Here is a 19491-nt window from a genome sequence, read left to right on the forward strand (position 1 = left end):
TCTTTTAGACTGTGAGCCCACTGTTGGATAGGGACTGTCTCTATATGTTGCCAATTTGTACTTCCCAAGCGCTTAGTACAGTGCTCTGCACATAGTAAGCGCTCAATAAATACGATTGATGATGATGATGACCCAGGCCCAGAAGGAGGCTGAAACATAGGCCTGTTTTGAAAAGGGAGTTTGCAGTTTGCCCAGTATGGTATCCCTATAACAGTTGACCCCAAGGATCAATCAATCAATCATATTTATTGAGCACTTACTGTGTGCAGAGCACTGTACTAAGCGCTTGGGAAGTACAAGTTGGCAACATACAGAGACAGTCCCTACCCAACAGTGGGCTCACAGTCCTAAAGGATCACCACTGAAGGCCTGCAAATCTCCAAACCGTGACTGGCAGGGAATTACTTACTGTCTGTACTTGAAGTGGCTTTCAATATATATATATTTTGCTTCAGGAAAGCAATAGGAGCTTACTTCTGGGCACCCATTCCCATGAAATTATAAATCAAAAACTATCCTCTATCAATCAGGTTGGTCCTCAATCGCAAAATTATCGCGAAACACTAATATGGCATACCTCTTGTTTAAATTATAGGAAGAAAATGAGAAAAAGAGTCACCACAAGGACCATTCAGACAGTGAATCAACATCTTCAGATAAGTAAGTCTGTTTTTGGTGCCCACTTAGTTTCTGTCCTGGAGATCATGAAATAATTTTTTGCATTATTTTTTACTGTAGCTCTGGGAGGAGGAGGAAAGGACCTTTTAAAACAATCAAGTTTGGGACCAACATTGACCTGTCTGATGACAAAAAGTAAGCTCTCGGGAAACTCTCTGAAAGTTGAAACAGTTCAGTTACTTAATTTTTTTTTCTTCCTGAACTGGTTCTCGGGGTTTTCTTATTTGAAGTAGAAATGTGAAAAACAATACAACAGTGCATACTTATTGCCTTATCTTTCTGCTGGAAGTATTTTTGTTCATCAGATAATGACACTGCCGTGCTTTGATTTCTTGGTAATCCAGGGTTGATAATTTCTCATGCCAAACTAAATTTCAGCCACCCCAATGAACTCATCTGGTGTTCCACACATGGTATGATTAAAAAAATGTATCATATCGTACCATAGGTGGACCTGGTCATGAATTACTGTCATGGTAGTCTATTTCTAAAATTTGTGCTGAAAGTTTAACTGCAGAAGAGATTAAATTACAGTAAAATTTCGTAAATTCAGATCCCACACATCTTTGATCGTTTAGCCCGGGTACTTATCCTAGAGGAAACTATGTGTAAACTAGCACACACCGAGCCACAAGGGGAAAACACTCACCCTATTGAATTAAGAATACTGTTCAGAAGCTAATTTAAACTAGAATTCATCCCCCCACCCCTTTAAGTTAGATTTTCACCCATAAATTAAAAGGTCACTAGTTTGACATGAAAGGTGTACCTTTTCATTTTCTCCAAAAAGGGGATTTGCAGTGCTGTTTAATGACAAAAGTTTTCACTGAATTGAGTGTATTTCATAATCTGTACCTATAAGCTGCTAATAATAATAACAGCTGTGGTATTTAAGTGCTTACTATGTGCCAGGCACTATATGAAATGCTGGGATAGACACAAGCTAACTGGATTGAACACAGTCCTTGTCCCACATGGGGCTCAGAGTCTTAATACCCATTTTACAGATGAGGAAACTGAGGCACAGAGAAGTTGTGACTTGCCCAGGGTCACACAGCAGGTAAGTGGCAGAGTTGGGATTAGAACCTAGGTCCTCTGACTCCCCGGGCCGTACTCTTTCTCAACGTATGTTGATTTGGTATCTTATATGCCCCGGATTTTAGAGGAAGTGATTAATTAACTCTCCCAAAGATTTCTATTGGAGTTTCACTCGTGAACTGCTATTTTGCTGCAGGTGGAAGTTGCAGCTCCATGAACTGACAAAACTTCCGGCTTTTGTGCGTGTGGTATCAGCAGGAAACCTTCTAAGCCATGTTGGCCATACAATCCTGGGAATGAATACAGTTCAGCTGTACATGAAAGTTCCAGGGAGTAGGACACCAGGTAACCGGGAAAATCAGCAAAAACAGGAAGTAAAAGGGAATCAGTTTTTTCAGTGGTCACCCTGTTCTCAGTCAATACATTGATTTGGTGGAAATTGTTGCTTACACTTATATTTTTAGTTTTTGCCTAATGGACTTCACGGAGAAAGTTATCTAAAATTGATTTGTTTCCTGAAGTGGGAGAGGTTGAATAATAATAATAGTAACTGTGGCATTTGTTAAACGCTATATGCCTTGCACTTTACTCAGTTCCGGGGTGAATATAAGCAAATCAAGTTGGACACAGTCCGTGTCGCACAGGGGGCTCGCAGTCTTTATCCCCATTTTAGGGTGACTAAGGCCCGGAGAAGTGAAGTGACTTTCCCAAGGTCACGCAACAGACAACTGGCAGAGCTGAGATTAGGACCCAGATCCTTCTGACGGTCAGACCCATGATATCTCCTGTAGGGAGATCAGCAAGGAGGCTGTTTCAGTAGTCTCATCAAGGTCTGGCAAGAGCTTGGGCCGGGGCTGTCTTTGGGGTGTAGAGGAAGTGGTAGATCTGGAAAACGTAATTGAGAAAGAATCCAGAAGAGCTGAAAAGCAGTGAGTTGCCAAGGGTGATGCTAATTGTGGGCTTCCTGGATCAGGGAGGATGATGGTATTATTGGGGAGGGAAGAAACAGTAACAGGAGGCTTGGGTTTTGGAGGGAAGAGGAAAAGTTCCTTTTTGGAAATGTTGAGTTAGAGGTGTCCACGGGGCATCCACGTGCATGTATCTTATAGGCAGCAAAAACCATGGAATTGTAGATTAGATGAGGGGTCCTGGGTGGTGAGAGGTTTTTGAAGTCGTCTGCGTCAAGGTGGAAAAGGAACCAGCCAACATAAGTGAGAAAGTATCGTCAAGGAGGTAGAAGGTGATCTTGTTTGCGAAATGAAGGTCTGAAAGACTTCTGAGGAGGAGGGACTGGTTCAGTGGCAGACAAAGTAGAGTATGTTTGATTTGGGTATGAGAAGGTCATTGCTGACGTTGGAATAAGCTATCTCAATGGTATGGAGGGGTTGCGAATCTGATTGTAAGGGGGTTGAGAAGACGGTCGGTGGAGGGAAGTGAATGTAGTGGGTTGTAAACAACCCATTCGAAGAGGCTGGATGGGCATGGGAGAGAGAGGCAGTGGATTCTCAGAAAGCTCTACTGATATAATGGAGAGTTGAGCATGAGTTAGAAAGCAGAGGAGAAGAACCACTCGAGAGCGAGAGGTTGAAGATAGTTGTATTAGATGGGAGTAAGAATAGAAGTGAGCATGTTTAGAAGTTGATAGGGTCACAGGAAGAGGGACTGAATTAAAGAAAGTGGGGGAACTCTTGAGGAACGGCTGGGAAGGATTTGAAAAGAGGGACTGTAGAGTGAGGGAAGTGATGGAGAAGTCTGAGGTGTTCGAAGTAAGAGCTGCAAAGTCTGAGTTCCAAAGTCTGAGCCATAGCTTGAGGATTGGTTGTGTTTATAGCCTTCCTTTTAGAGACGCTCAGGGGCTGTTAATAATGCCCAAAACAGCTGGAATAAAAAGTGTTATAGTTAAGGTGATTTTTGGTGGTGCCCTTTTGAAAATTCTCTAGCTGTTTCCTGTTTTTCATGGTAGCGATTTTGAGAAGCGTTATATTTTTTCCACCTTTATTCTTTTTTCACATTACAGGTCATCAGGAAAATAACAACTTCTGTTCAGTTAACATAAATATCGGTCCAGGTGACTGCGAGTGGTTTGTTGTTCCTGAAAACTACTGGGGTGTTATGAGTGACTTCTGTGAAAAGTAGGTTATTAAGGAAAACTCTCTTCATATCAGATATACATTTTTAAAGTCACCTCCCAAGGATTCTTGTGTTCCTCTTCATCATTATTGGAACAATTCCATTTGCAAGTATGAGGGTGAAAGGAGATCAGTAGCCTATAGAGCTAATTTTAAACTAAAACATATTGCATTGCCTCTGCTAAAGGATGCCTTTTTAAGATTTATAAAAAATTACTAGAACAATTGCTTCAATTATTTTAGGAGTTAAACTTTAATTATACTTCCTCATAATCTTGGAAAGTACCCACACTTTATACTGTCCTTAAAGAAAGTCAGTAAAAATGTGAGGTATTCATAATTTAAAATCATATGGTTTGGTACAGTAAAAATAACACTTGCGGTTACTGGGGCATATTTTGTGTTGAGGAGACAAATGAATACCTGTTACTGAAGATTTTCTTTACCAGCAACTAAAACTTGTTACCCAAAATACTTTTCTTTTCTTTATTTGTCAATGGCATTGTAGCAAAAATAGGTTATTCTGGCATTCATTAATAGAGCAGTGCATGCATTCACATGTTAATAGCACTCCTCCTAATGGAATTTTCTAAACTATTACCAACAGTAATGAAAATACTTTTATTTTTTTAGCTTGAATACTTCTTAGAAATGAATCCATTCACACTGTAAATTCCATCGTGCCCTGTTCTAATGTAATTGAATTATTTTTGTAAAATCGTAGTTTTGCAGTTGCAAAATTATGATACAACCACGGTTTGTTTTTTCCATGGAAATGCAGTTCCGTTTTTAAGTATTGATTCTAATAGTATTATCATTTTTCATTCAGTATCAAACTCTTAATTGATTTTGGAGGTCGGTCAGACAAGAAAAGGTGGCCTGAGAGGCCCACTGAAATGAAATTTAGGAACGACTTTCTAAGATGTTGAGGCCAGTAGAAGATAGCTAATAGGAAAAAAATGGAAATTGTACAAGAAATTAATTTGAAATTGAGATAAATAATGTAAGACCTCCTCCCCCAATGTAATTCCTAAAATGTAATGAAAAGCTGGGATGAATTGTTCTAACAGATAAGGAAGCTGCAGTTTTCCAATGTGTGCTAGCTTTAGAGAAAATGTGATGAGACTGGATAGTTTTGCTAAGTGGATTGTATAAGAATGACTTCAGTGAAAGCGTTTTATAATACGGTTACTGGGGTTAGGTAAATAAAACATAGGTTATATCTCTGAACTGCATAAACAAGCACCAAATAGAAAATATTCCCAAGGGTTTTTGTAGTTGCTTAAGTATTTTTGTGGCCATATATGGTTTTATCTGTAGCTTTGAGCTTTGCTTCCTCAGTTTCTGTTCTTACTCTCACTTTGAAAATGTTTCGTCTGCCAGATATTATGGGCTGATGTCAAACTATAACTGCATTTAAATTAGAACAGCAAGCTTTATTTTTATGAACTGATATTTAATTTTTCATTAACCATTAAGTCATCACTCAGCTTTTCCTGGAAATAAACTTAATAGCCACAACTTCTTTTTTTCTACACAAAAGCAATAGCTGGGAGTTACAAATGCAATGTCCTTTCAGCCATTTCTAGATATCTAATTTTTCTTAACTAGTTTCTTCCTGTAGATTTAACATGCTTCTCCAATGTTGTTCTTAGGAAGAGGGTGGAAGTCATATGCTAATAGTGCCTATTTCTTTTGAAAGCTTCTTACATGATGATGGCATTTATTAAGCGCTTACTATGTGCAAAGCACTGTTCTAAGCGCTGGATCTATAGTCTGTGCTGCCTTAGGTGGTGTACATAAATAAAAGTTTACAGTTTCCCAGCATTTATGGATTTTTATTATCCCAATTCAGAACCCAACCCCTCCCAAAGTATTAAACCTGAGGACACTTGTAAAAGTAGTGGCCTGTGGGCCATGGATTTGGCTTAAGAAGACCGCTGAATTCCTTGGAGTGGCAGCACTCTCTGTTTTGTCCCGGATGAATTTTGAATCCGGAAAAAGAGGGCGGTTTCTCTGCCCATCCCAAGCATTCCAGTTTCCTTGATTCATTTTTAGCATTTTGAGTGTGATTTTTCTCTCTCTGACAGTGACTTTTAACCCTCCAACCAGTTGGTAAGTACTTAACACATTGATGGTCTTCAATTTTGTTTCAGAAATAATATGAATTTCCTAATGGGGTCTTGGTGGCCTAACCTTGAAGATCTTTATGAAGCCAATGTTCCCGTGTACAGGTTTATTCAACGCCCCGGAGATTTGGTCTGGATAAATGCAGGCACTGTTCATTGGGTTCAGGCTATTGGCTGGTGTAACAACATTGCTTGGAATGTTGGCCCCCTTACAGGTATTGTGACCGTCCAAGGTGGATTGTTTTTATGTGTGAGCTCACTGAATGCTCCTGGTTGTCTTCAAATTGCCTTTTCATCTTTTGCCAAAGGATTGACCTCGGTCAGCCGGTTCTTTGACGTAAACAGTAAACTCTCATTTGATCGAACACCCAAACCAAGACCTCTTTACTTTTTATTTTTGAAGAATCCTCATGTGGGTTCCGTATCTGCTATGTCTGCGTTTTTTTTGTACCAACAAATTGAAGTAGTAAACCCTCCCTCAAAACCTTATCTCCCAGTGTAATTCCTGCTTGTGGTCTGCACTTCTGTAGCACTAGTCCTAGTGACCCCTCCCTTTCCCAGTGCTTAAAATTGCCTGAAACCACCTCGGAAACAACCAGAAACCAAGCCAAGCACCTAGGCAAACCTCTCCTGAGCTCTCTTTGGGTGCAGAGCGTTTTCACTTTTCCCAAACTAGGTATTTCCCCGTGCCACTTGGCAGGTAATAGTGCTGCCATCATATCCAAGACTCCCTTGGAAGAATAGAGCTTTCCCAAAAGTAGATGAATCTGTATAGGTAGGTACAGCTGGCCCGATTTGAGAACTTAAGGCTTAGAGGGTAATGAACAAACTTCTAGAGCCCCTTGGATTACCTGATGACGAAAGTTTACCGTAACTTTTAAAACTCACTAGGAAGCTGTGGAACAGGTTAAGTCTCGGGACAGACTTACGGTTTAAAACTGTAGAACAGTTCCAGCTGTGGGTTCAAAGTTAAAGACAGTGACTAAATTTCACCAAAACTATAAGGAGAAATATTTCATCCAGTAGTTAAAAAAAACCCTCAATTACAAAATGATCAAAGCAAGCATTTAGCAAGGTAGCTTGTTAATCTTAATGTCCCCGAGACCCGAGTCGGCGCCTGGTAGGGTCAAATTGACAGCCACATTTATTTTCAAACCGATTTAGGTCAACCGATCCCCGTCTTCATCACAAAAATTTAGGAATCCATCTTGCGATATTTAATTTTCTTCAGTTTTAAAAAAAAAATCAAAGTTTTGGGTATCACCAAGAGGGTGGCAGTATATATTTATATATACACATATCTTTTATTTCCTGATCTATTGGGTTGCCTTAAAGTTCCTGCAATGTTTTTCTCCTAGCCTGCCAATATAAATTGGCAGTTGAACGGTACGAGTGGAACAAACTACAAAGTGTAAAGTCAATAGTACCCATGGTTCATCTTTCCTGGAATATGGCACGAAATATCAAGGTCTCAGATCCAAAGCTTTTTGAAATGATCAAGTAAGTGCATTATAAAATTTTTCTAGACCCTCTATTTTTTTGGATGTATTTACTATCGCTAGTGTTTACCTGTTTCCCCCCCAAGACACAGAGCTAAAACAAATCAAAAAAAGAAGTTTGGAAGATTAGAAATTTCCAAAGAATATGGTGCAGGACTCAAGGGACATTTCATGTTCTTTCTAAATATCTATTTTATTTTTTTTTTTGGACAGAGTAGATCCGCCCCTCTTAGTGATGTCCATGTTCTTTTTTTGCACTATTTATCATTTTGTGAAACCTTCTCATTTTACTTTCAAGTTTCATTATGCTAATTCATATTGCCTAATGGTTTTTCATTTAAGCCAACATTACTGTCCCCCCCATTTACCTTGCAAGGATATTCAGCGTTACTGTCTAATGAGCCTTATTCCCCCAATCTGCCTGTCAGGTTCAGCACTATAGGAGTGTGTGTGGCAGAACATGTTAATGAGTAGAAATCGGTGGTCACGGAGGTGTTCATAACATTTTTGTCCCACGCAGTTCAATAGAACTGACCTGACATCCATCAAAGCAAGTAGAAGCTGAGAAGTCTTAAAGCAAATGAAAAGTAGTTCATAAAAGTGCTGATTGAAAAATAACGACCTGATTTTCTACAGTTATCTGTTAATACTTGTAGAATATTTTTAAGCAAATCCTTAGCAAAGATATCTTTCTAAGAAAAACCCTTGCCTGTAAACTGTGCTTTAAATTAGAATAGGTCAAGGGTGACTTGCCATTTTTGCCCAAGCTTGAACTACCGAGATCACCAGTACAACAGATCCATTGCAGGGATTGGCGGCCGTGCTGTGTTAGGGGGTGGCCCGCATGTCACCCTACTTGCCCCGGAGCCTCTGTGACTCAGGCATTGCCATCCAAGTCATTTTTGTGGTTGTTTTTGCCATCATAGTTGGAGCCACAGTCCCAAGTACTAGTTTTTCTCCCAAGAACCAGACCCTTCAACCTATCGCTCTCCTCTTCTTGCCTGCCAAGGGACGGGGGCTTTGGACTAACCATGAAAATGGCCCAGGACTCTGGCAGTGTCATTCTCAGTTCTCCCTTGCCCCTCCTCAAATTGCCCCAGTAGTTTTGAAAACATCGCTGATACCCAGTCTGTTCTGTGATCTTGGAATCAAAAGGCTGAAAACTAGGCTGCCTTTTCTCCACTTTAGTGAAATCTAACAAACCCTAATTTTGTATATAGCACCTTAACATGTCCTGTTTTTTTTAAGCAGGTGGTGAACCCTGGAGTCTATATGTTGTTTTTTCCCTACTAATTAACTTTATAGATAATCTGTACTTTTATTATTTTAAATATGCTCAACATATTCTATATTGCAAAATTCTGTGGAAAAATAATAATGAAAGGATAAATCTGCCTTTTTACTTCCCAAGGCTGCATTGAAGATGCCTAAGTAGGCTATTGAATAATAATAATGATGGCATTTGTTAAGCGCTTACTATGTGCAAAGCACTGTTCTAAGCGCTGGAGGGGATACAGTGTGATCAAGTTGTCCCACTTGGGGCTCACAGTCTTAATCCCCATTTTTACAGATGAGGTAACTGAGGCTCAGAGAAGTTAAGTGACTTGCCCAAGGTCACACAGCAGACTTGTGGTGGAGTCGGGATTCGAACCCATGACGTCTGACTCCAAAGCCCAGGCTCTTTCCACTGAGCCACGCTGCTTCTGTTGAAGCACTTGAAATTAAAGAAAAATTGATTCCTGAGAGTATTTAATCGGAAGGTGGAACATGGAGAGGTGGGAACACAGTGGAAAAACTTTTTAGACAGTTCCCAAATGTTATGCCCCAAGGGGTACTTCCCTTTTTTCTCACCTCTCCCCGATTCTTCCTCCAGTCATAAAGCCTGGTGCATTTTCATGAACTGCCCACCCTTTCTAGAAATAATGTAGTATCTTGAACCCAGTGATCTCTTTGCACACCGGTGCAAACCCTTAGCGTGCCCTATTAGGCAAGTTTGAAACACTGGCCCTCAATTTAATAATAATAATAATAATCCATACCTGCCCTGTAGGGATGGCACTCCCTTTAGGGTAGCTGGGGCCGTTCTCTCGAGACCCCATTAATTGGTGATAAAAAGAGGGTTTGGCCAGAGCTACTGAAATTAATCAATAGTGTTTATTGAGCATTTACTCTGTGCAGTTAGAACAGGATTTGGGAGGGCAGATGGGTTCAGTTTTGGACATGTCAAGCCTGAAAGCAGACAGAAGTGTTGACGGGCAGTGTGACATCAGTCAATGGTATTTATCGAGTATTTACTGTGTGCAGAGCATTCTTACTCAGCACTTAGGAGGGTGCAATGCAGAGTTGGTGGACACATTCCCTGACCACACAAACCTACAGTCTAGAGGGAAATAGGAAATGGGAAGTAGGCACCAATAGCTTGCTTTCTCTCCCTTCCTCAACTATGCCAGGAGAGAGGAAAGAAGTGTCCATAGCTAATTAATTAATGGTGGAGCCTTTCACTGTTAAGGAAGTGCTGGGAAATTGTAGATTCCATCTACAAATCCGGTCCAAGTCATTTCGCTCTGCCTATTTCATTTAAAACCAAAGAGTTGCCTGGTTATATGTCAGTGTCTTGCCAACTAATTAGTATAAATGTAATTATTGACAGTGGCTAGTAAACCACAACTCTGTCACCTAAAATGATGGCATTTCTCTGGATCCATATCTTGCTCAAGTTCCACCTCCTTTTTTCATAAGTCAGCAGTTTGTGATAAAATACATCCCAATATTTCTTCCTCGTTGACTCCTAAGTTTGTGGAAGAAATAAAAGTGCAGTTCTGCACTTTGTATTCCTCTTACTGTTCCCACCTACACAGTTCTTTGTCCTTGTTTAACATGGGAAGAAATGAGGGGTATGGGATTATTAGGGGCCATTCGGTAGGTTGAGTTTTTTGTTTTACAATTTGCTGACTTCACCCAATCCATTAGAAGGGGATCTATTGATCTGTAGACTTTTAGATCTATTTAGATCTATTGATCTTTTAGACTGTGAGCCCACTGTTGGGTAGGGACTGTCTCTATGTGTTGCCAATTTGTACTTCCCAAGCGCTTAGTACAGTGCTCTGCACATAGTAAGCGCTCAATAAATACGATTGATTGATTGATTGATCTGTATCACAATAGCATATCGGGGAAGAAGGTTCTTTTGTCATGAAACTGTGAACTGGTTGATTTGATTTAGAAATTCTTTTCCTACTTCTGCCTGAATGCTGAAGGAGGCCAAATTTACCTGTCTCTTTGCTTGGGCCATTTCTTTGATTTCTGAGCTACTTTTCATTATTTACTCTTAGAGGTCTTAATGCCTATTTCTATATATTTTCTTTATTGATTGTATAAGAGTAAAAATATTGACGTTAATTCCTTCTGTTTTTTTTCTCTGCAACCTCAGGTTGCCTCAGTTTGTCATTTTCCATTCATCTTCTCTTCCATCCTGTTCTTTCAATCTTGATCTTACTCTAGTCCTTTTACCTTTGGTTTGCCTTTCTATACCTATTCTCTCCTCTATTTCATCTTCTTTGATATCATTCTGCTTTTACTTGATTGCCCTTTTCTAAAAATAAGGGGTTTCTAGACCAATTCACTGAACTCCAAAGGAAAAGGATTAAAAATTAGCTTGTAATAGGAATTAAGTCGCATTTCCACATATGTACAACTGTTTTAACAGAGATTAATTGTGGTTTTCTAAAGTTATTGAGGTGACAAATTGAGACCCAGGTGTCCTATAATGTGGGGGTTATGTTTTGTCAAATCCTACCTTAAGGGAATCTCCCGTTATTGTACACCTGGTTTGACCAACAACTTGCAGCTACCCACAACCACTTCTTCCTCTAAACTCTAAGTTCGTTTTGGGTGGGAACCAACTCTTTATATATTGTATTCTCCCGCGCGTTCAGGACAGTGCTCTGCCCAAGAGCTCAAGAAAAATGGTGGTTGGATTGATTCCAATATTGCATGGAGTTCTGTCTAGACACACTAATCAGAACATTCCCTGATTCCTCAATAGTGCTCCATCTAAGATGATGATGATGATGATGGCATTTATTAAGCGCTTATTATGTGCAAAGCACTGTTCAGAGCGCTAGGGTAGTTACAAGGTGATCAGGTTGTCCCACGGGGAGCTCACAGTCTTAATCCCCATTTTACAGATGAGGTAACTGAAGTTAAGTGACTTGCCCAAAGTCACCCAGCTGACAATTGGCGGAGCCGGGATTTGAACCCATGACCTCTGACTCCAAAGCCCAGGCTCTTTCCACCGAGCCACGCTGCTTCTCTAAAATGCATGTACTTTCTTGGTGCGGCAATCAGTTTGATTCAGAGTCATCAAAAGGGCATGCCTCTTCCATACGACTTCATCTGGGTGGTGAACCAGTGTAATATTTCACCTCACAAAGTTGAGTAGGCTGAAAAATCCATGAATTAATAGGTGAGGGTTTCATAAGAGGTTACTAAAGGGGAAACACGGAGGATGTAGAGGGAGAAGTTAGGAATGGTAGGTGGTGGTGTCAGAACGTGCGCCTGGCTTCTAGTCACAGCTCTGCCACTTGTCTGCAACAGAAGAACTGTTGGGACATAGAGCATTCAGTCCTCTTCTCAGGCCTGGTGTCACTGTTGGAAAAAACATGCTGGGCTGGACAGACCATTGGATAAAAAATGACATTTTTCATGTACTTACTGGTTGCGTTCTACACAGCCATGAATTTTTTCGGTTATATAATTTAAATCACCCTGTTACACAATTGAGCAAATTATTTCCATGTAGCCAAAGTAGAACTCAGAGGAGTAGGCTGGAAGGTTTCACCTCCACCCCCATTCACTCCCTAATAAGTTGCCATGGAACAGTAGAACGTCAAAATACATCCCAATCAGCATACAAATCCTAAAGTCGAAAAGAAATACTCCTAAAAATTAGATCTCATTAAAACCATTCGAAACGACGCCAGCACGTGTCAGTTCCCCTCAGTTGGTATTTAAGGCTGCCCTAGCGAGGCCGGATGGGCTCAGCAATCTCTGCTGGGAAAACCCTTTGTGAATAGTTGGTGGTTGAGGGGAGAAGGTTTGAGGAACAGAAATTTTCCCACTTCTATCCTGACAGGCTATTTAGCAGCTCCTTGCTTTCTCCAAGCAGAGCAGTTGGCTGTTTGGAGCCACTCCATCCCACCAGTTCGTGATTATGCCAATAGATCGGCTTTGCCCTAATTCCTAGTCTAGGTCAGGGAATATCACTGTTTACTGTCGTATTGTACTCTCCTAAGCGCTCAGTACAGTGTTCTGCACATAGTAAGCACTCAGTAAATACGATTCAGTGAGCGGAAGAATGATGGCCTGTTTTGAAACCCACCTCAGAGATTGAATTAAGGAGTCAGCTGACTGATAATTTCATCTTTTGAAAATAGTAGTTACTGTCGTGAGTATTCACAAACAATGATTCAAAAATTTGCTCCTCGGGTTTTAGTCTCTTTTTAATATTATAAGCTCGCTTTCTCTTAGCGAAGCTGCTTATTAGCTGCACTCTCCATCATCCTCATTTCTCAAAATTTACTAAACCGTCAAATTTTAAATCTCCTGTTTATTATAAGGTGCAAATTAAGGTGTATTCAAAAGACTTCAAGTCATCTGTAACCTTCATTTTAGGCAACTTCAGTTTCTCATTTTGTCAACTGAAAGAAAAAAATGTGATGAGCAATTTACCAGCATTGGAATTTAATCCCAATTTTCTTCAGTTTTAGAGTTGGTAGAGCTGGCTGTGCTGACTGTGAAGTGAGTCACAGTCACCAGAGGTATTGTCTTTTACCTGAACCTCCAGAGCATTGCCTATAGCCATTGTCCTAAAGATCTATGACACATTGATTCACTCAGTATTTATCGAGCACCTACTTTGCCGAGAGCACTATACTAGATGCTTGGATGGTGCAGTGAAAGCAAAGGGTCTCAAAGAGTTCCCACCCACCCTTCACCATGAAGAGCAGGTGGGGAGGGGGGAAAAGACCGAAGTAAAATACTGCCTGCTTGGGCTGTGCCACCAGTGAAGAAGGTTTGTGACCAAAGAACCACCTTGGGCACCTGGCCCGGTTGACAAGCTGAAAAGGAACACTGAAAACGGCTGAGTGATGTGGGAGGTGAAGACCGGTGACTGTGGGCGACTGGAGGATCAAGAGCGAGAACCATTAAGATATTGGCTTAGGGAGATGTCGCTGCTGAAGAGAGCAGATATTTAAGAAGGAGAAAGGTGGTGAAGAGCTGATGCAGGAAGATGAGCAGAATCAGCATGGCCCAGTGGACAGAGTATAGGCCCAGAAGTCAGAAAGTCCTGGGTTCTAGCAAGATGTAGCCGATGAAGAGAGCGGATATTTAAGAAGGGTGGTGAAGAGCTGTGAAGCCAATGGACAGAACTTGATTTTGGCTCTCTGGACTTCTTTCTGGTTGACAAGATCAGATCTGCATTTTGATCTGAAGCCACATTAAAGATTTGTTGTTATTTCCATGAAGTGCTTACTATGTGCCAGGCACTGTACTAAGCGATGGGGTGGATACAAGCAAATCGCGCTAGACACAGCCCCTGTCTCACATGGGGCTCCCAGTCTTCATCCCTGTTTTTCAGCTATAGAAAAGTCAAGCGACTTGCCCAAGGTCACACAGCAGACAAGTGGCAGAGCTGGGATTAGAACCCAAGACTCTCTGACTTGTGACCAAGTCACATTATTTCTACAGGATGAACTTGCTGCCGGGAGTCCTGTGGCAAGGACAAGGAGTGAAGGGTGGGGGTGTTTCAAAGGCATCTACTTATCCTCGCTCCGTTCCTTTGGGAAGAAGAGATGCTTCTTGCGGGAAGGGAAAGGGGTGGGAACATAACACTCCACAGGGTCATGGAAGGGACGGGCTGAGGGTTGTTGGGCCAGTATAAATAGGAAATCATTTAGCCTGCCTCGAGTCATCTATTTATTTTATTTTGTTAGTATGTTTGGTTTTGTTCTCTGTCTCCCCCTTTTAGACTGTGAGCCCACTGTTGGGTAGGGACTGTTTCTTTATGTTGCCAACTTGTACTTCCCAAGCGCTTAGTACAGTGCTCTGCACATAGTAAGCGCTCAATAAATGCAATTGATTGATTGATTGATTTAGCCTGTTGGGGTCAGGCTGAGAGGCTCCTTTCTGAGCGGGACACTGCAGGCTCTGCTCGCTTAAATAGCATGGCCCTGGTGCTTGGAACTGGCATGTGGTGGGGTGGAGTGAATGTTGGGCGAGCTGGGTTTCCTAACCCCCCTCAGACCTGCATAAGAAACCATTGGTTTAGCTCTAATTTTATCAGTTATTTTATTTTATTATCAGTTATTTTTAGCTCTAATTTTATCAGTTATTTACAGCTGTGACTCCATAATCTTTTTTTTTCCTTCTGTAGTTGTTTTTGCACGTTCCGTTTTTGACCCCAGTCGAGAATGTAGAAATGTGATGCAGTCCAAAATGAGATCCGAAATATGTATCCAAGTCTTCAATTCCGATTTTAAGTCCATAAATGTATTTGAGAACAACCTCCTCCACTCCATGGAACCTTTTGCTGTCTTTTAACATTAAAGGCCAGTAGGTGATAGCGCTCATCAGGACCTGAGTCAAAATAATACATAATCTCACTTCGTTCATATGCTCTATCCCAGAGGTGTGATTGTCAGCACAAGGCTTAATGGAATCAACAACAGAGAAACCGTGTTCTCTATTTCTGGAGTACTACTGAAGTCCAGAAATATTTCAAATGTGAAAGGATTTTTTAATTCAACATAAAATCTCTTTGCCTGTTTGGAGAACAGCGTTTCAACACTGACCAGTATGACCCTAAGGGCAGATTGTCCAGGTTGTGGATTTTTCAGGGCCTGGGCTGCTATTTGTCTTTTCTTTTATGATCAGTTCCTCATTTAGCAGTTCCAGGGGAGAGTATAATTCAAACATGGCAATCCTAGGACAGTGATTCTCAAAAACATGCCCCTTTTTCAAATGAACTCCCCTCTAGACTCGAGACTATAAACTGGTTGCCAGTAGGGAATGTGTCTACCAACTCTGTTGTACCCTTTCCTTCTAGACTGTGAGCCCATTGTTGGGTAGGGACCATCTCTATATGTTGCCGACTTGTACTTCCCAAGTGCTTAGTCCAGTGCTGTGCTCACAGTAAGTGCTCAATAAGTACAGTTGAATGAATGAATGTACCATAATAATAATAATAATAATGTTGGAATTTGTTAAGCGCTTACTATGTGCCATACTGTTCTAAGCACTGGGGGAGGTGCAGGGTAATCAGGTTGTCCCACCTGGGGCTCACAGTCTTAATCCCCATTTTACAGGTGAGGGAACTGAGGCACAGGGAAGTGAAGTGACTTGCCCAAAGTCACCCAGCTGACATGTGAGGGAGCAGGGATTAGAACCCATGACCTCTGGCTCCCAAGCCCGTGCTCTTGCCACTAAGCCGTGGCGCTTCTCTACTCTCTCAAGCGCGTAGTACAGTGCTTTGCACACAGTAAGTGCTGAGTAAATACCACTGATTGAAGACCCTGCTGGTTTCAAGTTCAACTTTTTGCTTATCTCGGGATTTCCACCAATCTCCAGGCTCACTGCTGATCAGACATGGGTCATGGGGGAAATAATTGAATTATTGGGAAAGTGGAAAGTGAATATAATGGGGGAAAAAACTAAAATGGGGGAGTAGCCAACATTTGCCTGTACCTAAAGGACAGTTTTTTTAGTGTATAGTTCTGTGCATGAGTATACCGTTATGTCAGATACCCAGAAAACTTGTAATCTCTTAGCAGGAAACTACTGCAAGGTTCAAAATCATCTATTTTCTTTCTATAATAATAATAATAATAATGATGGCATTTATTAAGTGCTTACTATGTGCAAAGCACTGTTCTAAGCGCTGGGGAGGTTACAAGGTGATCAGGTTGTCCCTCTGGGAGCTCACAGTCTTAATCCCCATTTTACAGATGAGGGAACTGAGGCACAGAGAAGTTAAGTGACTTGCCCAGAGTCACACAGCTGGCAATTGGTGGAGCCGGGATTTGAACACATGACCTCTGACTTCAGAGCCCAGGCTCTTTCCACTGAGCCACGCTGCTTCCCTTCTAGACTTTGGGACACTAGAAACTTGGGTTGTGCCTTTTTTCCAAGTTTACAGTTCCATCGATTGGGTATCGGGTAGGGAGTTAACACAAAATTTTATCTAAGCATAAGTGAGCTCCTTCTTGGTAGAGGAATAGAAGAAAATATGTGATAATGCATGGAAATAAGCATATCTTGTATTTAAAGATGAATGATTACTTTGTTTCATTAAAATGCATGGAAATGTGTGGCGGGCCGCCTCCTCACAGAATATTTAGTTTGTATTGCTTTCTATCCAAGAAACACATCCGCATAGCGATTTTTTTTTTCCATTTTCTGAGAAGTGGAAAATTGTATAACGTCGTTGGAACCAGAATAGATCCCAGACTGTAACAGAACTCTAGGCTTCAACCGCTGTGTTAATTTAATTTGTATTGTTTCCCGCTAAGGAATTTTCATATCCATTTGTCGGGCGTGATGCGATGATGTTGGATTTTTTTTTCTGTTTGCTTTTTGCCGTAGGTATTGCCTATTGAGAACTCTGAAGCAGTGTCAGACATTGAGGGAAGCGCTCATTGCTGCAGGAAAGGAGATGGTTTGGCACGGGCGGACAAAGGAGGAGCCTGCTCATTATTGTAGCATTTGTGAGGTCAGTAGTTGATGAGTTGGGCAACTCTCAAAAATCCATTTTTCTTTCTGACTGTCTCTTGAAAGGGTGCCCCTTGGCCCCGGGACTCTTCCCAAATGTTCACTAGAAGACAACATTTGAATTGAGAAGCTCGGGCCTGAGGGTCAGATGACCTGGGTTCTAATCCTGTTTCTGCCACTTGTCTGCTGGGTGATCTTGGGTGAGTCACTTAACTTCTCTGTGCCTAAGATACCTCATCTGTCAAATGGGAATTAAGACTCTGAGCCCTGTGTGGGACAGGGACGGTGTCCAGCCTGATTATCTTGTGTATTCCGACACCCAGTACAGTGCCTGGCACATAGTAAATGCTTAACAAATACCATGAAAAAAAATAAAATGACAAAACACTTTACTAGGCAAGAGACGGCCCTAGTATATGGACTCTGAAGGGCGTTTTGATTCTAATTCAAGGATATAGATAAGAAACCTTTTTTGTTGTTGCTGTTGTTGTTTTGGGTATTTATGGTGTTCATTTCCATTCTTTACATTTCTCTCTGTCGTTTGGCAGTGCTTTCATCAGTCTTCATAACCATCTTTAGCTCAATTGAACTGATGAGGTTGGATCACCCGGGGTTGGGTTGTTCCACCATAAGGTCTAAACTTAGACCTCGTTCATTGAGTTCTCCTGGGGAAGATGGTAATTGCAAACGCTCGAAATCTGCAAATAAGTCCCTGGCCCACAGTCGAAGGTGGAGGGAAAGAGCAGGAATTTTATCCCCTTTTTACAGATAACTGAGGTACAGAGAAGTTGTCTTGTAGCCCAAAATCACAGAGCAGGCAAGCGGTGGGGTCAGATTGGAACTCAGTTCCCCTGCATCCCATTTGTCTTGTCCTATGCTGCCGAGACGTGTCCGACCCGTAACCCGGATTTTATTCACTAAGCCATGTTGCTTTACAAGTAGTTGAAGTAAACTGTAACCTTGGCGTGAGCAGGAATTGCGTGTTCCAACTCTGTATTGTACTCCTTCAAATACCTAGCTCAGTGCTCTGCACACAGTGAGCGCTTGATAAATACCATTGCTGAAGTAATTGTCACTCATCCTGGGTCAGTAAATAAGTGGCTATTTCTGGGACTCTGAGAGCCCACTGCCAGACTTCATTCTCATCTTTTCTGAAAGCTCCTGAAATAATTTGTTCTACCAAAGACGAAATATATAGTGCCTGGGGCAAGTAGTGAGAAGGAAAGTAATGTTTCTTTTCTTCCCCTCCCTGCCCCCTTAAATTTTTTCCTCTTTTTTCTTCCCCTGCCTTTAATTAGGAATAGAAGCAGGTGAAATTGCAATCTCACATCTGCTCTAAAAGTGCCAAAGGCCAACGCCATCCTCTTCTATTTTTAAAAAGCTGAAATGGCACCTCCTGCCCATCAAAGGCTGCTGGAAAGAAGCTGGCCAGTGCTCCCTTTCAGGACAGAGTGCCCTTTGCAAGCCGAACTCTCAGAAGTTTGCAAACTTTGCATTGTCCGCATCACTTCAGCTGTCTTGTGACGGAACACCCGCCCCTTCTCTCTGCAATCTCCCAGGCAAGGACTGGGCCGGAAGGAACAGGCGTAGGGGACCTGCCTTGGTTTCCGATGTGGGAAAACGCTAGAGCTGAAATGTGTGCCCACCTCGCTCCCCACGCCCCCAAACATGTAGCCTCTGCCTCCCTGCGGCTTTGAATAAAAAAGACTGGCCAGCCTCGAGTTCCTCGCGGCATTCCCATGGAACTAGATGTTTGAACTTGAAGTTTTTTTCAAGAACCAGGCTGATTTTCCCGTTAATTTCAGTCTTCAATCAAAACATTTCTTAAATTCTATTAACACAGGGCAGAGTGCAGAACCATTTGCCCTGTAGGCACTGATAAATGCAGGTGGTGAAGATGCACACAATTTCTCCATATATGACACATGCTCACCAGAGTTTCGTGTTAAACACGCTTTTGCTGTAGCAGTCGTACCCCTTCCAACACTGCACGGTACACACATGCAGTTCCTTCTGCAGCCCACCATATCCGAACAGGTTCATCTTGTCAGGGTATTGTCCCTTGATTCTCTACTGTCATCCTAGCTAAAGCATATATCAATCAATCAATCAATCAATCGTATTTATTGAGCGCATACTATGTGCAGAGCACTGTACTAAGCGCTTGGGAAGTACAAATTGGCAACACATAGAGACAGTCCCTACCCAACAGTGGGCTCACAGTCTAAAAGGGGGAGACAGAGAACAGAA

The 19491-nt window shown here is 41.7% G+C and overlaps 1 protein-coding gene across 2 annotated transcripts in view; it reads left to right on the forward strand.

Annotated features, from left to right (window-relative positions):
- The window catches only part of KDM6A (lysine demethylase 6A), a 192058-nt gene that overhangs the window by 167929 nt on the left and 4638 nt on the right, over nt 1–19491 (forward strand). For both annotated transcript variants that reach the window (XM_038760419.1, XM_038760420.1), the window contains 7 exons: nt 596–660; nt 739–813; nt 1913–2061; nt 3734–3848; nt 6002–6189; nt 7333–7474; nt 17116–17242. In XM_038760419.1, the coding sequence (XP_038616347.1) occupies nt 596–660; nt 739–813; nt 1913–2061; nt 3734–3848; nt 6002–6189; nt 7333–7474; nt 17116–17242 (861 nt within the window). The remainder of the gene's footprint in view (nt 1–595; nt 661–738; nt 814–1912; nt 2062–3733; nt 3849–6001; nt 6190–7332; nt 7475–17115; nt 17243–19491) is intronic.

This window comes from Tachyglossus aculeatus, chromosome 18 (assembly GCF_015852505.1).
Source record: "Tachyglossus aculeatus isolate mTacAcu1 chromosome 18, mTacAcu1.pri, whole genome shotgun sequence".
Lineage (NCBI taxonomy): Eukaryota > Metazoa > Chordata > Mammalia > Monotremata > Tachyglossidae > Tachyglossus > Tachyglossus aculeatus.